Here is a 15,795-nt window from a genome sequence, read left to right as displayed (position 1 = left end):
CACTGGAGCTCAGGAGTTCAACAGCTTGGACAACATGAGGAAAACCCATCTCTACAAAATATAGAAGAATTAGCTGGGCATGGCAGCACACTCCCGTGATCCCAGCTACTTGGAGGGTTGAAGTGGGAGCATCGCTTGAGCCTGGGAAGCAGAGATTGCAGTGAGCCAAGATCAAGCCACTGCCCTCTAGCCTAGGTGACACAGTGAGACCCTGTCTCAAAAAAGAATAAGGATAAATATGAAGAATTTGTCATATGCCTTGTTGAAAACGTCATACATTGTCTACATGGAATTCCTCCTTATTGTAAAATGAATCTAATTTATACCAACAACATGCTGTTTGGCTTTTTTGCAGAAAAGGAAGCAAATGAACTGATGGAAGATCTGTTTGAAACTGTGAGTAGTGATCCTCAAGTGAGAACATGGGATTGTAAATTGGTTCTCCAACAAAATGTGTCCTTTGGTCTCTGTGATGCTCCCTCTAGAAGACGGACTGAACCAATTCTCCTTTTAGTCTGCCTGGGAAAGAATATAATGACAAGGGAAATTTGCTAACTGCTAGACTCTTGATTATCCACATGTAGGTTATTGTTATTAAAATTTTCCTTGAAGCCTTTTTTTTTTTTTTTTTTGAGCAAAAGTCTTGCTTTGTCACCCAGGCTCTGGAGAATACAGTGGTGAAATCTCAGCTCACAGCAGCCTTGACCTCCAGGGCTCAAGCAATTCTCTCATCTAAGTCTCCTGAGTAGCTGGGACTACAGGCACGCACCTACAGGCCCAGCTAATTCTTTTGCTTTTTTGTAGAGACAGGTTCTCGCTATGTTCTGGAACTCACAGTCTCAAGTAATCTTCCTGCCTCGACCTCCCAAAGTGCTGGAATTATAGGTGTGAGCCAGCATATCTGGTCCCTTGAAAACTTTCGATGGCTTCCCCTACTGTCATTTGGTGTGTCCTTAAAGATTGCCAACTAAAGTATTTTGCACACAGATAATTACCTTTTCCATAATTTTGTCTGAAAAGATATTTCTGAAGAGATTGATCATTTTGAGTTACTCTAGCTCTGTCCATACTGATACAAGTTGACTGATTGAGTGACTTCTTTCCCGGCATAATAGTCCTTCCAAATGTGGGTTTGTGGGAGTCCTGAAGTAACAAAGGTTCGATGTAGGCTCTTTCTGGGTGCCAGCATTATTAAAGTCTTGTTTATACTTTTCACTTTTCTTTCCCAATACTGGAGCAACATTGAGAAGCCCATTCCCCAGGAAAACCCTCCCTTCCCTTTGCCCACAGTTCCAAGATGAGATAGGATTTTCCAACATGGAAGATGACGGCCCAGAAGAGGAGAAGCGTGTGGCTGAGCCTCGACCTAACTTTAACACTCCTCAAGCTCTACGGTAGGCTAGTTGAAAGATCTTGAGATTTGGAATAGAGGAATAGTTTATTTCTGAAAAGGTTTTCAGAAGTTGCAGTTAACAATTTTTCATCCCCAACCAGCTTCTGTTACTGAGGTAAGGATGCAGAGCCCTGTCAGGAGTTAGGTGTCAAGTGAAGTCTCCTTGGTATGGGGCAGTGCAGCTGTAGGCCAAGCTGTATCTGTTTGGGAAGGGAGAAAAAACAGTAGCTGGCATCCATATCCACTTCTCCAGGTGAGTGGTGCTGGAGAGGTATGTAGGAATTTACGTGGCCAGACACACAAACTACCCGATATTATAATACCGAGTCTGTCCCTTTCGTTCTTTTTATGTGCCATTAATATCTGCTAAATGTGACTGAAAATTTGTTAAGTCACCTAAGCATTAGTGGAGCAAACCCTGAAGCACCTGCAGTGAGGAGTCTGAAACGTATGTGCTGACCTTTTTGCCTGAAGTTGGCACTTGAGTTACAGCATCCAGAAAGTAGAGGCTTTAATTTTTTTCATTTTCTGGTGGATTTGCATCTGCACTTTATTTTGTTGTAACAGCATATAATCATTAGGTGGATGGCAACAGGTCAGGATGCATTTTGTGCTGTAAGTGGAACAAAGCAAAGAGAATAGACCCTCTAATTAGTCCTGTGTTATAACTTAACAGCATTACTAAGCAGAGAGTTTGAAATCCATCTGAAAGCTAAACCTTTAAGGATTTTCCAGTTTAGTGAAAAAAGATAAGATATGCCAACCAATGTCTAAAAACTAGAATTACTAGTCATTCTCCATTACAACAAATATAACAATACAACTACATCAAAAACCTTAAGATTGCTAAGTCAGTATTTGACCCATTATTTTAATTTATAGTTCATAGAACAAAATTCTGGTATAGCAGAATGGAACCATTCATCCTGGGACTGTATAATGGGATTTGATTAATAAACATTTTGGTTTCGCTGATCAACTCGTTATAACTTCTTAAAGTTTGGAAAGTGTAGAACTAATTTAAAATTCCTGTTAGAATTCAGTTACCTTCTGGTATTCAATGGAATATAGTCATATATCATCTCATGGTCATACCCTCTGTGAAATCTATCATTAAACGATTCGTCATTATGTATTAAATGATTCATCATAGTGTAAACTTCGTAGAATGTACTTACATAAACCTAAATGGTTTAGCCTACTGCGTACCTATTGCTCCCAGGCTACAAACCTGTACAGCATGTTACTGTACTGTACTGAACACTGTACGCAGTTGTAACACAATGGTAAGTACGTATGTATGTAAACATAGAAAAGGTACTGTAATCTTACGGAGCAACCTCTGAATATGTGGTTCATTATTGACTCAAACATTATGTGGCACATGACTGTACTTGGGCCGCTGCTGCTTCTCTTTTGATTGCAAATACAAACCTGTTTTAATCTTTAAATAAAAATCCTGGATTCTGTAAGTCCATAGATAGTAAAAACATCTTAAAACACAATGAGGAAGAGAGAGGAGAAAAAGACAGTCAAAACAAAATCTCTGGGGCTTCCGTTATCAGTTATCTAAATAATATTTATTAAAACTAAGTGCAGGCTATGTTTCCATTTTCTTCTTTCTTATGCTTCTGCTCTTTTGTTCCTTCAGTGGTGGTAGCACAAATGTTCAAATTTTCAGTTGTCAGTAAAGATTGTATAGACAGTCCCACAGTCTTTAGGTTTTTACTCTGCCACCCAAACCCACAGTAAATACTATAAAAGAAAACTTACTCAAAGGTAATCTTTATCTGCAAAAACTATTGAAAAACGTTACCATTTAATTATTGCTGTAATGTAATGTAGGGGATTCCTTGAAATATGATAACCTGCTTGTTACAGCTACTTCAGCAGATCTTATCCTGTTGCATAGGGTATCAGCATGTGCTTAATCACTTAGGTATCTTATCCTCCCTTTATTTCTTTCTATGTAAACATAGAAAAGGTACAGTAATCATACATAGAACTGACATGCTAGGTATTTGAATTTTTGCTCCAGCCCTGCAAACAGTCTTTCAGGAGAGTAGGAGTGGGAAGTTAGGGTTAGGAACCTTGGAAGAGGAATTTAAAGGGCCAAAAGAAGATAGCCTTCATGGATAGCAGTAGGGTAGTATTTGAACTAATTTCTCGCTTCTGTTCATTTGCACTACTGTGTACTATCCTTTTCCTGCTTCATGCTAGAAAGTCTTTGACTTGTTAAGATAGCAAGGCAGTGCAGCCTGAGTGGATAGGATAATGGGACAAGCTGGACCTGGGATGAGAGTAACAAGTACATGAAAGAGGAAATGAGAATGATGAGTTCCCACCAGCTCCTTGGCTGCTTTCTTACCCATATATTTCTCTGTCCCTAGATGTTTGTTTTTTTTTCTTCATTCGTATATTATTTGGAAGAGGAATTGTAGAGAAACGGCATGGGGTGTAATACAGAATCATATTTCATGCATGCTAACTACTCGGGGAAAAGATTTGTATAAGGCTGGGAGTTTGACTGTTGGCTAAAGTGAAATGGGGGGATTAGTAGGGAATGAAAATTGTTCAGGCTGTTTGCTCGTCATTGGAAAGAATTGGATGTGCTGTGAACCTAGGAAAACACTCACATTCAGTCATCCACCTGTTTGGGATAGGTTTGAGGAACTACTGGCCAACCTACTAAATGAACAACATCAGATAGCAAAGGAACTATTTGAACAGCTGAAGATGAAGAAATCTTCAGCCAAACAGCAGAAGGAGGTAGAGAAGGTTAAACCCCAGTGTAAGGAAGTTCATCAGACCCTGATTCTGGACCCAGCACAGAGGAAGAGACTCCAGCAGCAGATGGAGCAGGTAACACTTTCCTTGGTCATGTTAATATTGAATTATACCAAGGCCTAACTCTGAGGCTTTGGTATAATCCAAAATTAACAACTGTGAATGTCAGAGATAGTTACCTTACTACCTATTAAAACTGTAGTATCTTCACATCAGTTAGAAGCTTGAGAAGTCATCATATTCATGTCCTGTGGCTCAGGGAGGAGAGCACATAAGGACCCTAATGGTATTCGGAATTACAGATTTCAAAGGGTCCTCAGTAATCTATTCTGAAAGTGTTTTTCCTTTTCCTTTTTCTTTTCTTTTCTTTTTTTCTTTGAGATGGAGTCTCGCTCTGTTGCCCAGGCTGGAGTGCAATGACTCAATCTCAGCTCACTGAAAGCTCTTCTTCCCGGGTTCACGCCATTCTCTTGCCTCAGCCTCCCGAATAACTGAGGCTACAGGCACCCACCACCTCGCCCGGCTAATTTTTTGTATTTTTAGTAGAGACAGGGTTTCACTGTGTTAGCCAGGATGGTCTCGATCTCCTGACCTCGTGATCCACCTGCCTTGGCCTCCCAGAGTGCTAGGATTACAGGCATGAGTCACTGCGCCCGGCCTTTTCCTTTTGTAATCTCAGTTCCTCTGTTTTGAGGCTAAACTTCCTCTGGTTCTGTCATTTTGTTCGAGGGAACATGTCTGAGAAATTTATGCCAAGATCCTATGTTGTTCTCATACTCTTTCCAGAAAGCAAAATATGTGTCATAAAGTTGCAAACATCTTGTGGTTAATGCCTCTCTCGGGGCTGGGTGCAGTGGCTTACACCTGTAATCCCAGCATTTTGGGAGGCTGAGGTGGGAGGATTGCTTGAGCTGGGGAATTCAAAAGCAGCCTGGACAACAGAGTGAGACCCTGTCTCTACAAAAAATAAAAATAAGACTGGGCACAATGGCTCACACCTGTAATCCCAGCACTTTGGGAGGCCAGGGGAGGTGAATCATGAGGTCGTGTTCGAAGCAAGTCTGGCCAACATGGTGAAACCCCATTTCTACTAAGACAAAGAATTAGCTGGGTGTAGCAGCGGACGCCTGTAATCCTAACTACTTGGGAGGCTGAGGCAAGAGAATCACTTGAACCTGGGAGGCATAGTTTACCATGAGCCGAGATCATGCCACTGTACTCCAGCCCAGAAGTCAGTGTGAGACTCTTGTCTAAAAAAGAATAATAATAATAATAAAATAGCCAGGCAGTGTGGTCCCAGCTACTTAGGAGGCCGAGGTGGAAGGATTGCTTGAGCATAGGAGGTTGAAGAGGGCATTGAGTCATGGTTGCACCACTGCACTCCAAGCTGCGTGACAGAGCAAGACTCTGTCTCCAGGGGAAAAAAAAATCTCTCTGGGCTCCTGAAATGGCAGTGTCATAACATATCACTGTATTATTTTCTTTCTCTCCCCAGCATGTTCAGCTCTTGACACAAATCCACCTTCTTGCCACCTGCAACCCCAATCTCAATCCGGAGGCCAGTAGCACCAGGATATGTCTTGTAAGTTTCCAAATTGCTGTAATTCTATAGACTAGAATATAAAATTAGCTTGGCAGGTTATTTATCACAGTTATTCTTCTCTCTTGGGTATTTTTGATTGCTATGGTTTCTTATGTTTGCTGAGTGAAGATAAGCCACTGATTCACATGAAAGAACAAAGAGTGTATTCAATTTTTTCTTTTCTTTTTTTTTTTTTTTTTTGGCTTCAGGGTCTTGCTCTTTCACCCAGGATGGAGTGCAGTGGCACAATCTCAGTTCACTGCAACCCCTGCCTCCGAGTTCAAGTGATTCTTCTGCCTCAGCCTCCCAAGTAGCTGGGACTATAGGCAGGCACCACCACGCGTGGGTGATTTTTTTTTTGTATTTTTAGTAGAGACAGGGTTTGCCATGTTGGCCACGCTGGTCTAGAACTCCTGACCTCAAGTGATCTGCCCACCTCGGCCTCCCAAAGTACTGGGATTAAAGCCATGAGCCACTGTGGCCTGTCCTTCTGATATTTTTATTGGGTCCTCTTCCTCATCTTTAGATCCACCCTGACTTCTTAGGTTTTTGGTACTGCTATTCGTTTCATAGATGTTGAGGCTGGGCTTAGTGGCTCACGCCTGTAATTCCAGCCTTTGGGAGGCTGAGGTAATAGGATCACTTGAGCCCAGGAGTTGAAGAACAGCCTGGGCAACATAGTAAGACCCGGTCTGTGTTCTTTTTTAAAAAAATTAAATAGTAAAGTAAATACACATGTAGGTGTTGAATTCATTATCCATTCATTACGCTCAATATTAGTGTTTTATGTGTAGAGCTAGTTTTGCTCATGACGTTTTGAGGTATTCTGAGCTTTTAAATTTGAAATTTGGCCAGGTGTGATGGCTCATGCCTGTAGTCCCAGCACTTTGGTAGGTCAAGGCGGGAGGATTGCTTGAGCCCAGGAGTTTGAGACCAGCCTGGGCAACATAGTAAGACCCCATCTCTACAAAAAAACCTACAAAAAAAAAATTAGCTGGGGATAGTGCCGAGTGCCTGTAGTCCCAGCAACTTGGGAGACTGAGGTAGGAGGATCACTTGAGCCTGGGACATTGAGACTGTAATGAGCTATGATTATACATCACTCCAGCCTGGGTAACAAAGTGGGAACCTGTCTCACAAAAACAAAACCAAATTTTACCTCATAAAAGTTGCCTCAAACTTTTGGACAGGTAATGATAATACTCTCAGCTTCTTCAACAAGTCGTCTTTGGAGTTTGAAGAATACATTTGCTAGTACTCTAAAACTTACTTGGTGATCAACAGGATGTCTTTATCTCTTACTGTATTCAGAGGAGGATGAGGAGTACTTGGTTGTAGGCATTATTCTGAGACCAAAAGACAAAACAGTTTTAAAAGTAATGTCCTGGTTGGGTGAGGTGGCTCATCCCTGTAATCGCAGCACTATGAGAGGCCGAGTCAGGCAGATTGTAAGCCCAGGAGTGCGAGATCAGCCTGCTCAACATGACGAAACCCTGTCTCTACAAAAAATACAACAATTAGCTATGTGTGGAGGTGTATGCCTATAGTCCCAGCTTCTCAAGAGGCAGCGGTGAGAGGATGGCTTGAGCCTGGGAGGAGGAGGTTGCAGTGAGCTGAGATCATGCCACTGCACTCCAGCCTGAGAGGCAGAGCGAGACCTTGTCTCAAAGTAAATAAATTAAGTAATAGTCCTCATTCTTGAGCCTCTTAATTCTAGCTCGGGAGCTAGACCATGTATTCTTTAGTGATAAACAGTTTAAAAATAAAACAAGAATATAATCCCTGAATATTTGAGAACTCATGCGTAATCTTAACAGAGTAGTTTATTGTGAAAGACTTCATGATGATTTTTACCTGTTTTTATCCTGTAGTAGAAAGGTCAGCTTCTCATTTAGATTCTGAAGGCTACTGGTATTAATTGTCTGAAATTGTCTTAGATCTTCCTTGTGTCATGTTTTCCCAGAAAGAGCTGGGAACCTTTGCTCAAAGCTCCATCGCCCTTCACCATCAGTACAACCCCAAGTTTCAGACCCTGTTCCAACCCTGTAACTTGATGGGAGCTATGCAGCTTATTGAAGACTTCAGCACACATGTCAGCATTGACTGCAGCCCTCATAAAACTGTCAAGAAGACTGGTAGGAGACAGATGTGTCAGCTTTAAGTTTTTACTTGTGGTGAGAGGTGGTGGGAATCTTATCCCATAGGTAACTTCCTAGGATACTTGCCTAGGAATGGAGGACACAGGACATTTGTAATTTCTTCCTTCTCTCTTCTATCCTCCCTTCGTACTCATTATCTGAGTTCTAGAATTACATGATAATCTCTGGGCCTGGGTAAGGCATGGAGGCAGTGGACAGTATAGGAATAATGGGAGGTAGAGATAAGAGGCTCAGTGCTAAGAATTGGACTACAGCAGTCTGAGGGGTATCAGGAGTCAGATCAAAATAAACTGGGGCCTGGTAAAGATGAAAGTCAGGTGGTAAAGTTGGTCATGTTTAGCTTTTTACTCTCTTCATTAAGATCAACTAACTTGATTTACCATAATGATTCTATCATAGGTGATGTCTCCATTCTGAATGAAATGTTGTCTTGCAAGTTAGGCATGTTAGAGATGTACATTTGCCATATTCAGTATTTTAAAAAAATTTGCCAGTTTAGATTCTAGCTTGCATTGGTTTAGTATTTTTTGGAAAATATTTGCTGTTTGCTTAAGCAAATATTTGCTTCTGATTTGTTTGCTGATTTAGCAAATTACTTGTGGTTTGTTCTGGATTTGGGTTTGTTTTTGGATTCCATTTTAAATCCCTGAGTCTTATCATTAAATTGAATATAGTTGAATTTAAGTGTGCTATATCAGACACAGATCCCAAACTACTTTAATAGCTATATTAAGTGATACAAAATGGTAATGAAAATGTGATTTAATACCAAATTATAGTATTATCTTACACATCTGTTGACCTGTTGCTTTCTTCTGGGGATATAAAAATAACACTTATGGAAGGAGAAATATGGATATAGTAGTTTTGTCTCTAGAAATGCAGAGGTTCCTGAAAGTGAGAGACTGAGAGGGAGAGAGAGAAATGAATGAGACTGAATTGTCTCATTCCTTTTATGGTTCTTTTGTTCCCAACCTCAGGAGGATTCTGGGAGAACTTAATGAAAGTTAAGTAAGAATCAAATAAAAGTAAAATTTGGAATACCAGATTTGTGAGGGAGATTAAAGAAGTTGGAATCTTTTTTGTGTGTGTTTTTTTTTTAAGATGGGGTCTCGCTCTGTCACTCAGGCTGGAGCGCAGTGAGGTGATCTCGGCTCACTACAACCTCTGCCTCCCAAATTCAAACAATTCTCCTGCCTCAGCCTCCCGAGTAGCTGGAATTATAGGTGCGTGCCAACATGCCTGGCTAATTTTTGCATTTTTAGTAGAAATGGGGTTTCACTATGTTGGCCAGGCTGGTCTTGAATTCCTGACCTCAGGTGATCCCCCTGTCTTGGCCTCCCAAAGTGCTGGGATTACAGGCATGAGCCAGCATGCCTGGCCTAGAATTTTATCCTGGAAGAAAAAAAGCATTGTTGAAGGTCTATTATCCTTCAAAAATTTAAAGGGGAAAGGAGGTAAAACATTTTTGAGCATACACTATGTGACAGGTATTACTAGGTACTTTTTAAGTGTTTGTTTTACTTTGTGAATAAAGTGTTACACATAAGAAAGAGTAAGAGGCCGGGCTCAGTGGCTCACACTTGTAATCCAGCACTTTGAGAGGCTGAGGCAGTCGGATCACAAGGTCAGGAGATCGAGACCATCCTGTCTACAGTGAAACCCTGTCTCTACTAAAAATACAAAAAAACAGCTGGGTGTGGTGGCAGGCACCTGTAGTCCTAGCTACTCAGAAGGCTGAGGCAGGAGAATGACGTGAACCCGGGAGGCAGAGCTTGTAGTGAGTCGAGATTGCGCCACACACTCCAACCTGGGTGACAGAGCCAGACTCCATCTTAAAAAAAAAAAAAGAATAAGAGAGTCAACTTTTATAGCCCTTGAATGGGACTCCCTTTAGATGTAATGTTAGTTGAAGAAGACTGTGGAAACTCTTTGGGGAGTGGTGGGCAGATGGGAGGGAATCAGGTTAGATAAGGACAGCTCTACCTAAATGCAGAAATGCATTCACAGGCTTTTTGAAGCCCTCTTTTTTCCTAGAAGCTGATTTATCCGAGATTTATTTTCTTATAGCCAATGAATTTCCCTGTTTGCCAAAGCAAGTGGCTTGGATCCTGGCCACAAGCAAGGTTTTCATGTATCCAGAGTTACTTCCAGTGTGTTCCCTGAAGGCAAAGAATCCCCAGGATAAGATCCTCTTCACCAAGGCTGAGGACAAGTAAGTGTTTACTCTGGGGGATCAAAACAGCAGAATATCCCAAGGAGAAGACATAGTTCCTTTGAGGAGTTTAGGGGAAGTAAGATTTGTATAATAAAACATGGACACAAAAGACAAAAGGAAGAACAGTATAGATGAGCAGATTCCTCTAGGACGTGCTTATTTGTGCCAAATACTGCTTTTTGGGGGCTGTCACACACATTTTTAAATTGTTTTAGACCAGACGTGTTGGCTCCCACCTGTAATCCCAGCACTTTGAAAGGCCAAGGCAGGAGGTTCACTTTTCGTGTTACTTATTTAGAGACAAGATCTTACTCTTATCCAGGCTGGAGTGCAGTGTTGCAATCACAGCTCACTGCAGCCTTGAACTCCTGGGATCGAGCGATCCTCCTGCTTCAGCCTCCATGGAGTAGCTGGGACCACAGGCATGTGCCACTATACCTGGGTAATTTTTTGTGTACAGGTGAGGGTCTCTGTTGCCCAGGCTGCTCTTGATCTCCTAACCTCAAATGATCCGCCCACTCCTGGCCTCCCAAAGTCCTGGGATTACAGGCATGAGCCACCACGCCCAGCTAGATTATGAACATTTTTATGGCTCTTTGTGTGTATTGACACACTGTTATCAGCAAATATGTATATATGTAACCATGATTATATATGTTATGTTAGAGAATAGTATTGGTGCCAGTTTAATTTGTCTGACAGGGTACTTATTATTCATTTTATATTTGTTTTATTAGGATCATTTTCCTTCTCATGTATTCTCTTTGAACTTCCTTTGTATTGTTAATATACAGCTCATCATGATCTGACATTTATTAATGATTTATGACTAGTTTCTCTTGCTCCTACTTAATTGTGAACTATTTGATTCTTATTCATAGTACTTAATCACTACTCACTAAATACCTGAAATTTTCTACTGAGTAGTCACCAACTTGTGCAAGAATTAGTTGTCAAAAAAGTAGATTGGCCAGCCATGGTGGCTGACACCTGTAATGCTGGCACTTTGGGAGGCCGAGGCAGGAGGATCACTTGAGGCCAGGAGTTCAAGATCAGCCTGGGCAACAAAGTGAGAACTGGTCTCTACAAATAATGAAAGAAAACATTAGCTAGGCATGGTAGCAAACGTTTATGGCCACAGATACTCGGGAGGCTGAAGTGCGAGAATCGATTGAACCCAGGCATTCAGGCTGCAGTGCACTGTAATCATGCCACTGCTCGCCAGCCTGGACAACAGAGCAAGATCCTGTCTGAAAAAATGAAAAAGTAGATTGGGCCACACGCCATGGGCTCATGCTTGTAATCCCAGCACTTTGGGAGGCTGAGACTGGAGAATCGCTTCAGCTTAGGAAGTAGCGGCTACGGTTGGCTGCGATTGTGCCACTGCACTCCAGCCCAGTTAACAGAGTGAGACCTTGTCTTAAGAAAAAATAAGAAAAAGTAGATTGTAAAATGTGTTAGTCTGGGGAGGCCCTTTAGAAGGAAGGACTGTGAAGTGAGATTTAGTGTCATTGCTCCTTTCTCAGTTTGTTAGCTTTAGGACTGAAGCATTTTGAAGGGACTGAGTTTCTTAACCCTCTAATCAGCAAGTACCTTCTAACCTGCAAGACTGCCCGCCAACTGACAGTGAGAATCAAGAACCTCAACATGAACAGAGCTCCTGACAACATCATTAAAGTGAGTGTTTCCTGCATGTGCCATCCAGGCACCTCACTAATACATATCCGTTCTTTTCTCTTGTTATTCTGAGAGGAAAGAAGAACCTTATTTTATCTTAAGCTAATTTCTCCTACTTATATACTACATGAATTCCCCTGTTGCCTTTTCAGGGATATTGACTCATTCATTACATTCCTCTGGAGTATCTTCATCCTGTTAAGAGATTTCACAGGCGGGGCGCGGTGGCTCAAGCCTGTAATCCCAGCACTTTGGGAGGCCGAGACGGGTGGATCACGAGGTCAGGAGATCGAGACCATCCTGGCTAACACCGTGAAACCCCGTCTCTACTAAAAAATACAGAAAACTAGCCGGGCGAGGTGGCGGGCACCTGTAGTCCCAGCTACTCAGGAGGCTGAGGCAGGAGAATGGCATAAACCTGGGAGGCAGAGCTTGCAGTGAGCTGAGATCTGGCCACTGCACTCCAGCCTGGGCGATAGAGTGAGACTCCGTCTCAAAAAAAAAAAAAAAAAAGATTTCACAAATCCATGTTTCCCTGTAATAATTCTTTCTTGAACTTTTTTTTTTTTTTGAGACAGAGTCTCGCTCTGTTGCCCAGGCTGGAGCGCAGTGGCGCAATCTCGGCTTACTGCAAGCTTCGCCTCCTGGGTTCATGCCATTCTCCTGCCTCATGCCTCAGCCTCCCAAGTAGCTGGGACTACGGCTAATTTTTTTGTATTTTTAGTAGAGATGGGGTTTCACCGTGTTAGCCAAGATGGTCTCGATCTCCTGACCTTGTGATCCACCCGCCTCAGCCTCCCAAAGTGCTGGGATTACAGGCGTGAGCCACTGCACCCGGCCTCTTTCTTGAACTTTCTAGAAATGATATGCAGTATTCCACTTACATGGTTTGGGTTTTTGTTTTGTTTTGTTTTTTGGTCAACTGTAATCTTGCACTGTCACCCAGGCTGGAGTACAGGAGTGTAATGGCATGATCTTGGCTCAGTGCAGCTTCCGCCTCCCAGGTTCAAGTGATTCTCCTGCCTCAGCGTCCCAAGTAGCTGAGATTACAGGCGTGCCCACCACGCTTAGCTAACTTTTTGTATTTTTGTGTGTTGGCCAGGCTGGTCTTGAACTTCTGATCTCAAGTAATCCACCATCTTGGCGTCCCAGAGGCTAGGATTAAAGACATAAGCCACCGTGCCCAGCCTATATACTTTTTCTCAACTCTGTGTTTGTTTGTATGTATGCATGTATTTATTTATTTATTGAGATAGAGTTTCGCTCTGTCGCCCAGGCCCAGCCTATATACTTTTTCTCGACTTTTTTTACTTATCGATTGATTGATTGAGATGGAGTTTCGCTCTTGACCCTCACGCTGGAGTGATGGCACAACCTCGGCTGACTGCAACCTCTCCCTCCTGGGTTCAAGCGATTCTCCTGCCTCAGCCTCCCTTGTAGTTGGGATTACAGGCCCCCACCACCATGCCCATCTGATTTTTGTATTTAGTAGTCGGGGTTTCACCGTGTTGGCCAAGCTGGTCTTGAACTCCTGACCTCAGGTGATCCATCTGCCTCGGCCTCCCTAAGTGTTGGGATTACAGACGTGAGCCATCACCCCCGGCCTTCTTTTTTATTTAGATATTTATTTATGGTTTGTTTTTTGTTTGTTTGTTTCTTTGTTTGTTTAGAGACTGGTTTTCACTTTGTCATCCTGGCTGGAGTGCATGGGCACAATCATAGGTCACTTCAACCTCAAACTTCTGGGTGATCCTTCCACTTCAGCCTTCCGAGTAGCTTGTACTACAGGTGCATGCCACCAAGACTAGCTAATTATTTTATTTTGTGTGAAGACAGGGTGTCATTTTGTTGCCCAGGTTGGTCTTGAAGTCCTGACCTCAAGCAGTTCTCTTGCCTCAGGTCGGCCTTCCAGAGTGTTGAGATTACAGGTGTGAGCCGTGATGCCCAGCCTTTGGTTTCGTTTTGTTTTTGTATTTTTCTTGAGACGAGGTCTTACTCTCCTGCCTAGGCTGGAGTACAGTGGTATAGTCATAACTCACTGCAGCCTTCAACTCCTAGGCTCAAGCATTCTTCCAACGTCAGCCTCCCAAGGAGCTGGGATTATGTGCGTGAGCCACCGTGCTTGGCCATTAATTTTTTTTTTTTGACAGAATCTCGCTCTGTCACCCAGGCTGGAGTGCAGTGGCACAATTTTAGCTCACTGCAACCTCCACCTACCGAGTTGAAGCAGTTTTCATGCCTTAACCTCCTGAGTAGCTGGGACTACAGGCATGCACCACCACACCTGGCTAATTTTTATATTTTTAGTAGAAACATAATTTTACCATATTGGTCAGTCTGATCTTGAACTCCTGACCTCAAGTGATCTACCCACCTCGGCCTCCCAAAGTGCTGGAATTATAGGCATGAGTCACAGTGCCTGGCAAAAAAAAAATTGTTTTTTTCTTTTTTTTAGAGATGGGGTGTCCCTGTATTGCCCAGGCTGGTCTTCAATTTTTGGCCTTAGGCAATTCTCTTGGCTCAGCCTCTAGTTGGTACTTCCTGGTGTATTGGATTTAAGCCTTATTTATTAACCATAAACCATGGAAGTCAAAGATTTACCTCTCTCCTCACTCCCTTTTTCCCACCACAAACATGCACATTTTATGCTCTCCAAACTCCTCACTGGTAGTTATGGAACAATTTTGGTTAGATTGTATTCAGGATTTACATTGTAAGATTTTAAGGACTGTCGGCCAGGCGTGGTGGCTTATGCCTGTAATCCCAGCACTTTGGGAGGCCGAGGCAGGTGGATCACGAGGTCAGGAGATTGACACCATCTTGGCTAACACAGTGAAACCCTGTTTCTACTAAAAATATAAAAACTTAGCCAGCCATAGTGGCAGGCCCCTGTAGTCCCAGCTACTTGGGAGTCTGAGGCAGGAGAATGGTGTGAACCCGGGAGGCGGAGCTTGCAGTGAGCCGAGATCGCACCACTGCACTCCAACCTGGGCAACAGAGCGAGACTCCGTCTCAAAAAAAAAAAAAATAGATTTTAAGGACTGTATAAATGCCCTTCAGCAGCTCAACTATGTTACTGTGATACCTTGCCTTTTCTGCTGAACATTTTGTTTCCCAGATCATCTTTTGGTGTGTTCAGGCGTTCTAGATATTCTGTCACTTTCATCTTGAAAAAATTGCTCCCTGAGCCCTCTGACACTATTCCACTCTAAGAGTGTTGCTCTCCAGGTTGCTGCACTGATGTCTTCTTGGGCTTTTTCTTCACCATCATCCTAGGAATTCCTTTGGCCTCATACTGTGTTAGATCCTCTTATTTCCTGAATTCCACATCTTTGCTTTCGCATTACTTCTTTTTTTTTTTTTTTAGACATAGTCTTGCTCTGTCCCCCAGGCTGGAGTGCAGTGGCACGGTCTTGGCTCACTGCAACCTTGATCTTAGTCTTGAACTCCTGGCCTCAGGGGATCCACCCGCCTCAGCCTCCCAAAGTGCTGGGATTACAGTCATGAGACACCATGCCTGGCCTTGTTTTTTATTTTGTTTTGGTTTTTTTTTTTGAGACCGTGTCTTGCTTTGTTGCCCAGGCTGGAGTGCAAAGTCGCGATGATCTTGGCTCACTGCAACCTCTGTCTCCCAGGTTCAAGCAGTTCTCCTGCCTCAGCCTCCCGAGTAGCTGGGATAACAGGCACATGCCACCACGCCTGGCTAATTTTTTGTATTTTTAATAGAGATGGGGTTTCTCTGTGTTAGTCAGGATGGTCTTGCTCTTCTGACCTCTTGATCCACCCGTTTTGGTCTCCCAAAGTGCTGGGATTACAGGTGTATTACTTTTTACTTTAGTGGAACACATTCCAGTAGCTTTTAAAAAAATTTTTTTTTTCTAAATTTTTAAAAATTGAGGCCGGGCGCGGTGGCTCAAGCCTGTAATCCCAGCACTTTGGGAGGCCGAGACGGGCGGATCACGAGGTCAGGAGATCGAGA

General features: G+C 42.8%; 2 protein-coding genes across 8 annotated transcripts in view; both read left to right on the top strand.

Moving 5' to 3' along the window:
* The window catches only part of GON4L (gon-4-like (C. elegans)), a 292,893-nt gene that overhangs the window by 219,760 nt on the left and 57,338 nt on the right, over positions 1-15,795 (top strand). The window lies entirely within an intron of this gene.
* Positions 1-15,795, top strand: part of YY1AP1 (YY1 associated protein 1) — a 32,070-nt gene that overhangs the window by 8,888 nt on the left and 7,387 nt on the right. For 4 of the 7 annotated variants that reach the window (XM_011928332.1, XM_011928338.1, XM_011928331.1 and 1 more), the window contains 7 exons: positions 356-396; positions 1,291-1,394; positions 4,057-4,255; positions 5,676-5,762; positions 7,726-7,897; positions 9,992-10,136; positions 11,666-11,816. In XM_011928332.1, coding sequence (XP_011783722.1) covers positions 376-396; positions 1,291-1,394; positions 4,057-4,255; positions 5,676-5,762; positions 7,726-7,897; positions 9,992-10,136; positions 11,666-11,816 — 879 coding nt within the window. In that variant the 5' untranslated portion in view covers positions 356-375. The remainder of the gene's footprint in view (positions 1-355; positions 397-1,290; positions 1,395-4,056; positions 4,256-5,675; positions 5,763-7,725; positions 7,898-9,991; positions 10,137-11,665; positions 11,817-15,795) is intronic. The other 3 variants (XM_011928337.1, XM_011928336.1, XM_011928335.1) reach the window with 2 other exon arrangements.

The sequence above is a fragment of the Colobus angolensis genome, unplaced genomic scaffold (genome assembly GCF_000951035.1).
Source record: "Colobus angolensis palliatus isolate OR3802 unplaced genomic scaffold, Cang.pa_1.0 Scaffold77, whole genome shotgun sequence".
NCBI lineage: Eukaryota > Metazoa > Chordata > Mammalia > Primates > Cercopithecidae > Colobus > Colobus angolensis.
The sequence above is the reverse complement of the archived record's forward strand: the minus strand, read 5'-3'. Positions and strand labels throughout refer to the sequence as shown.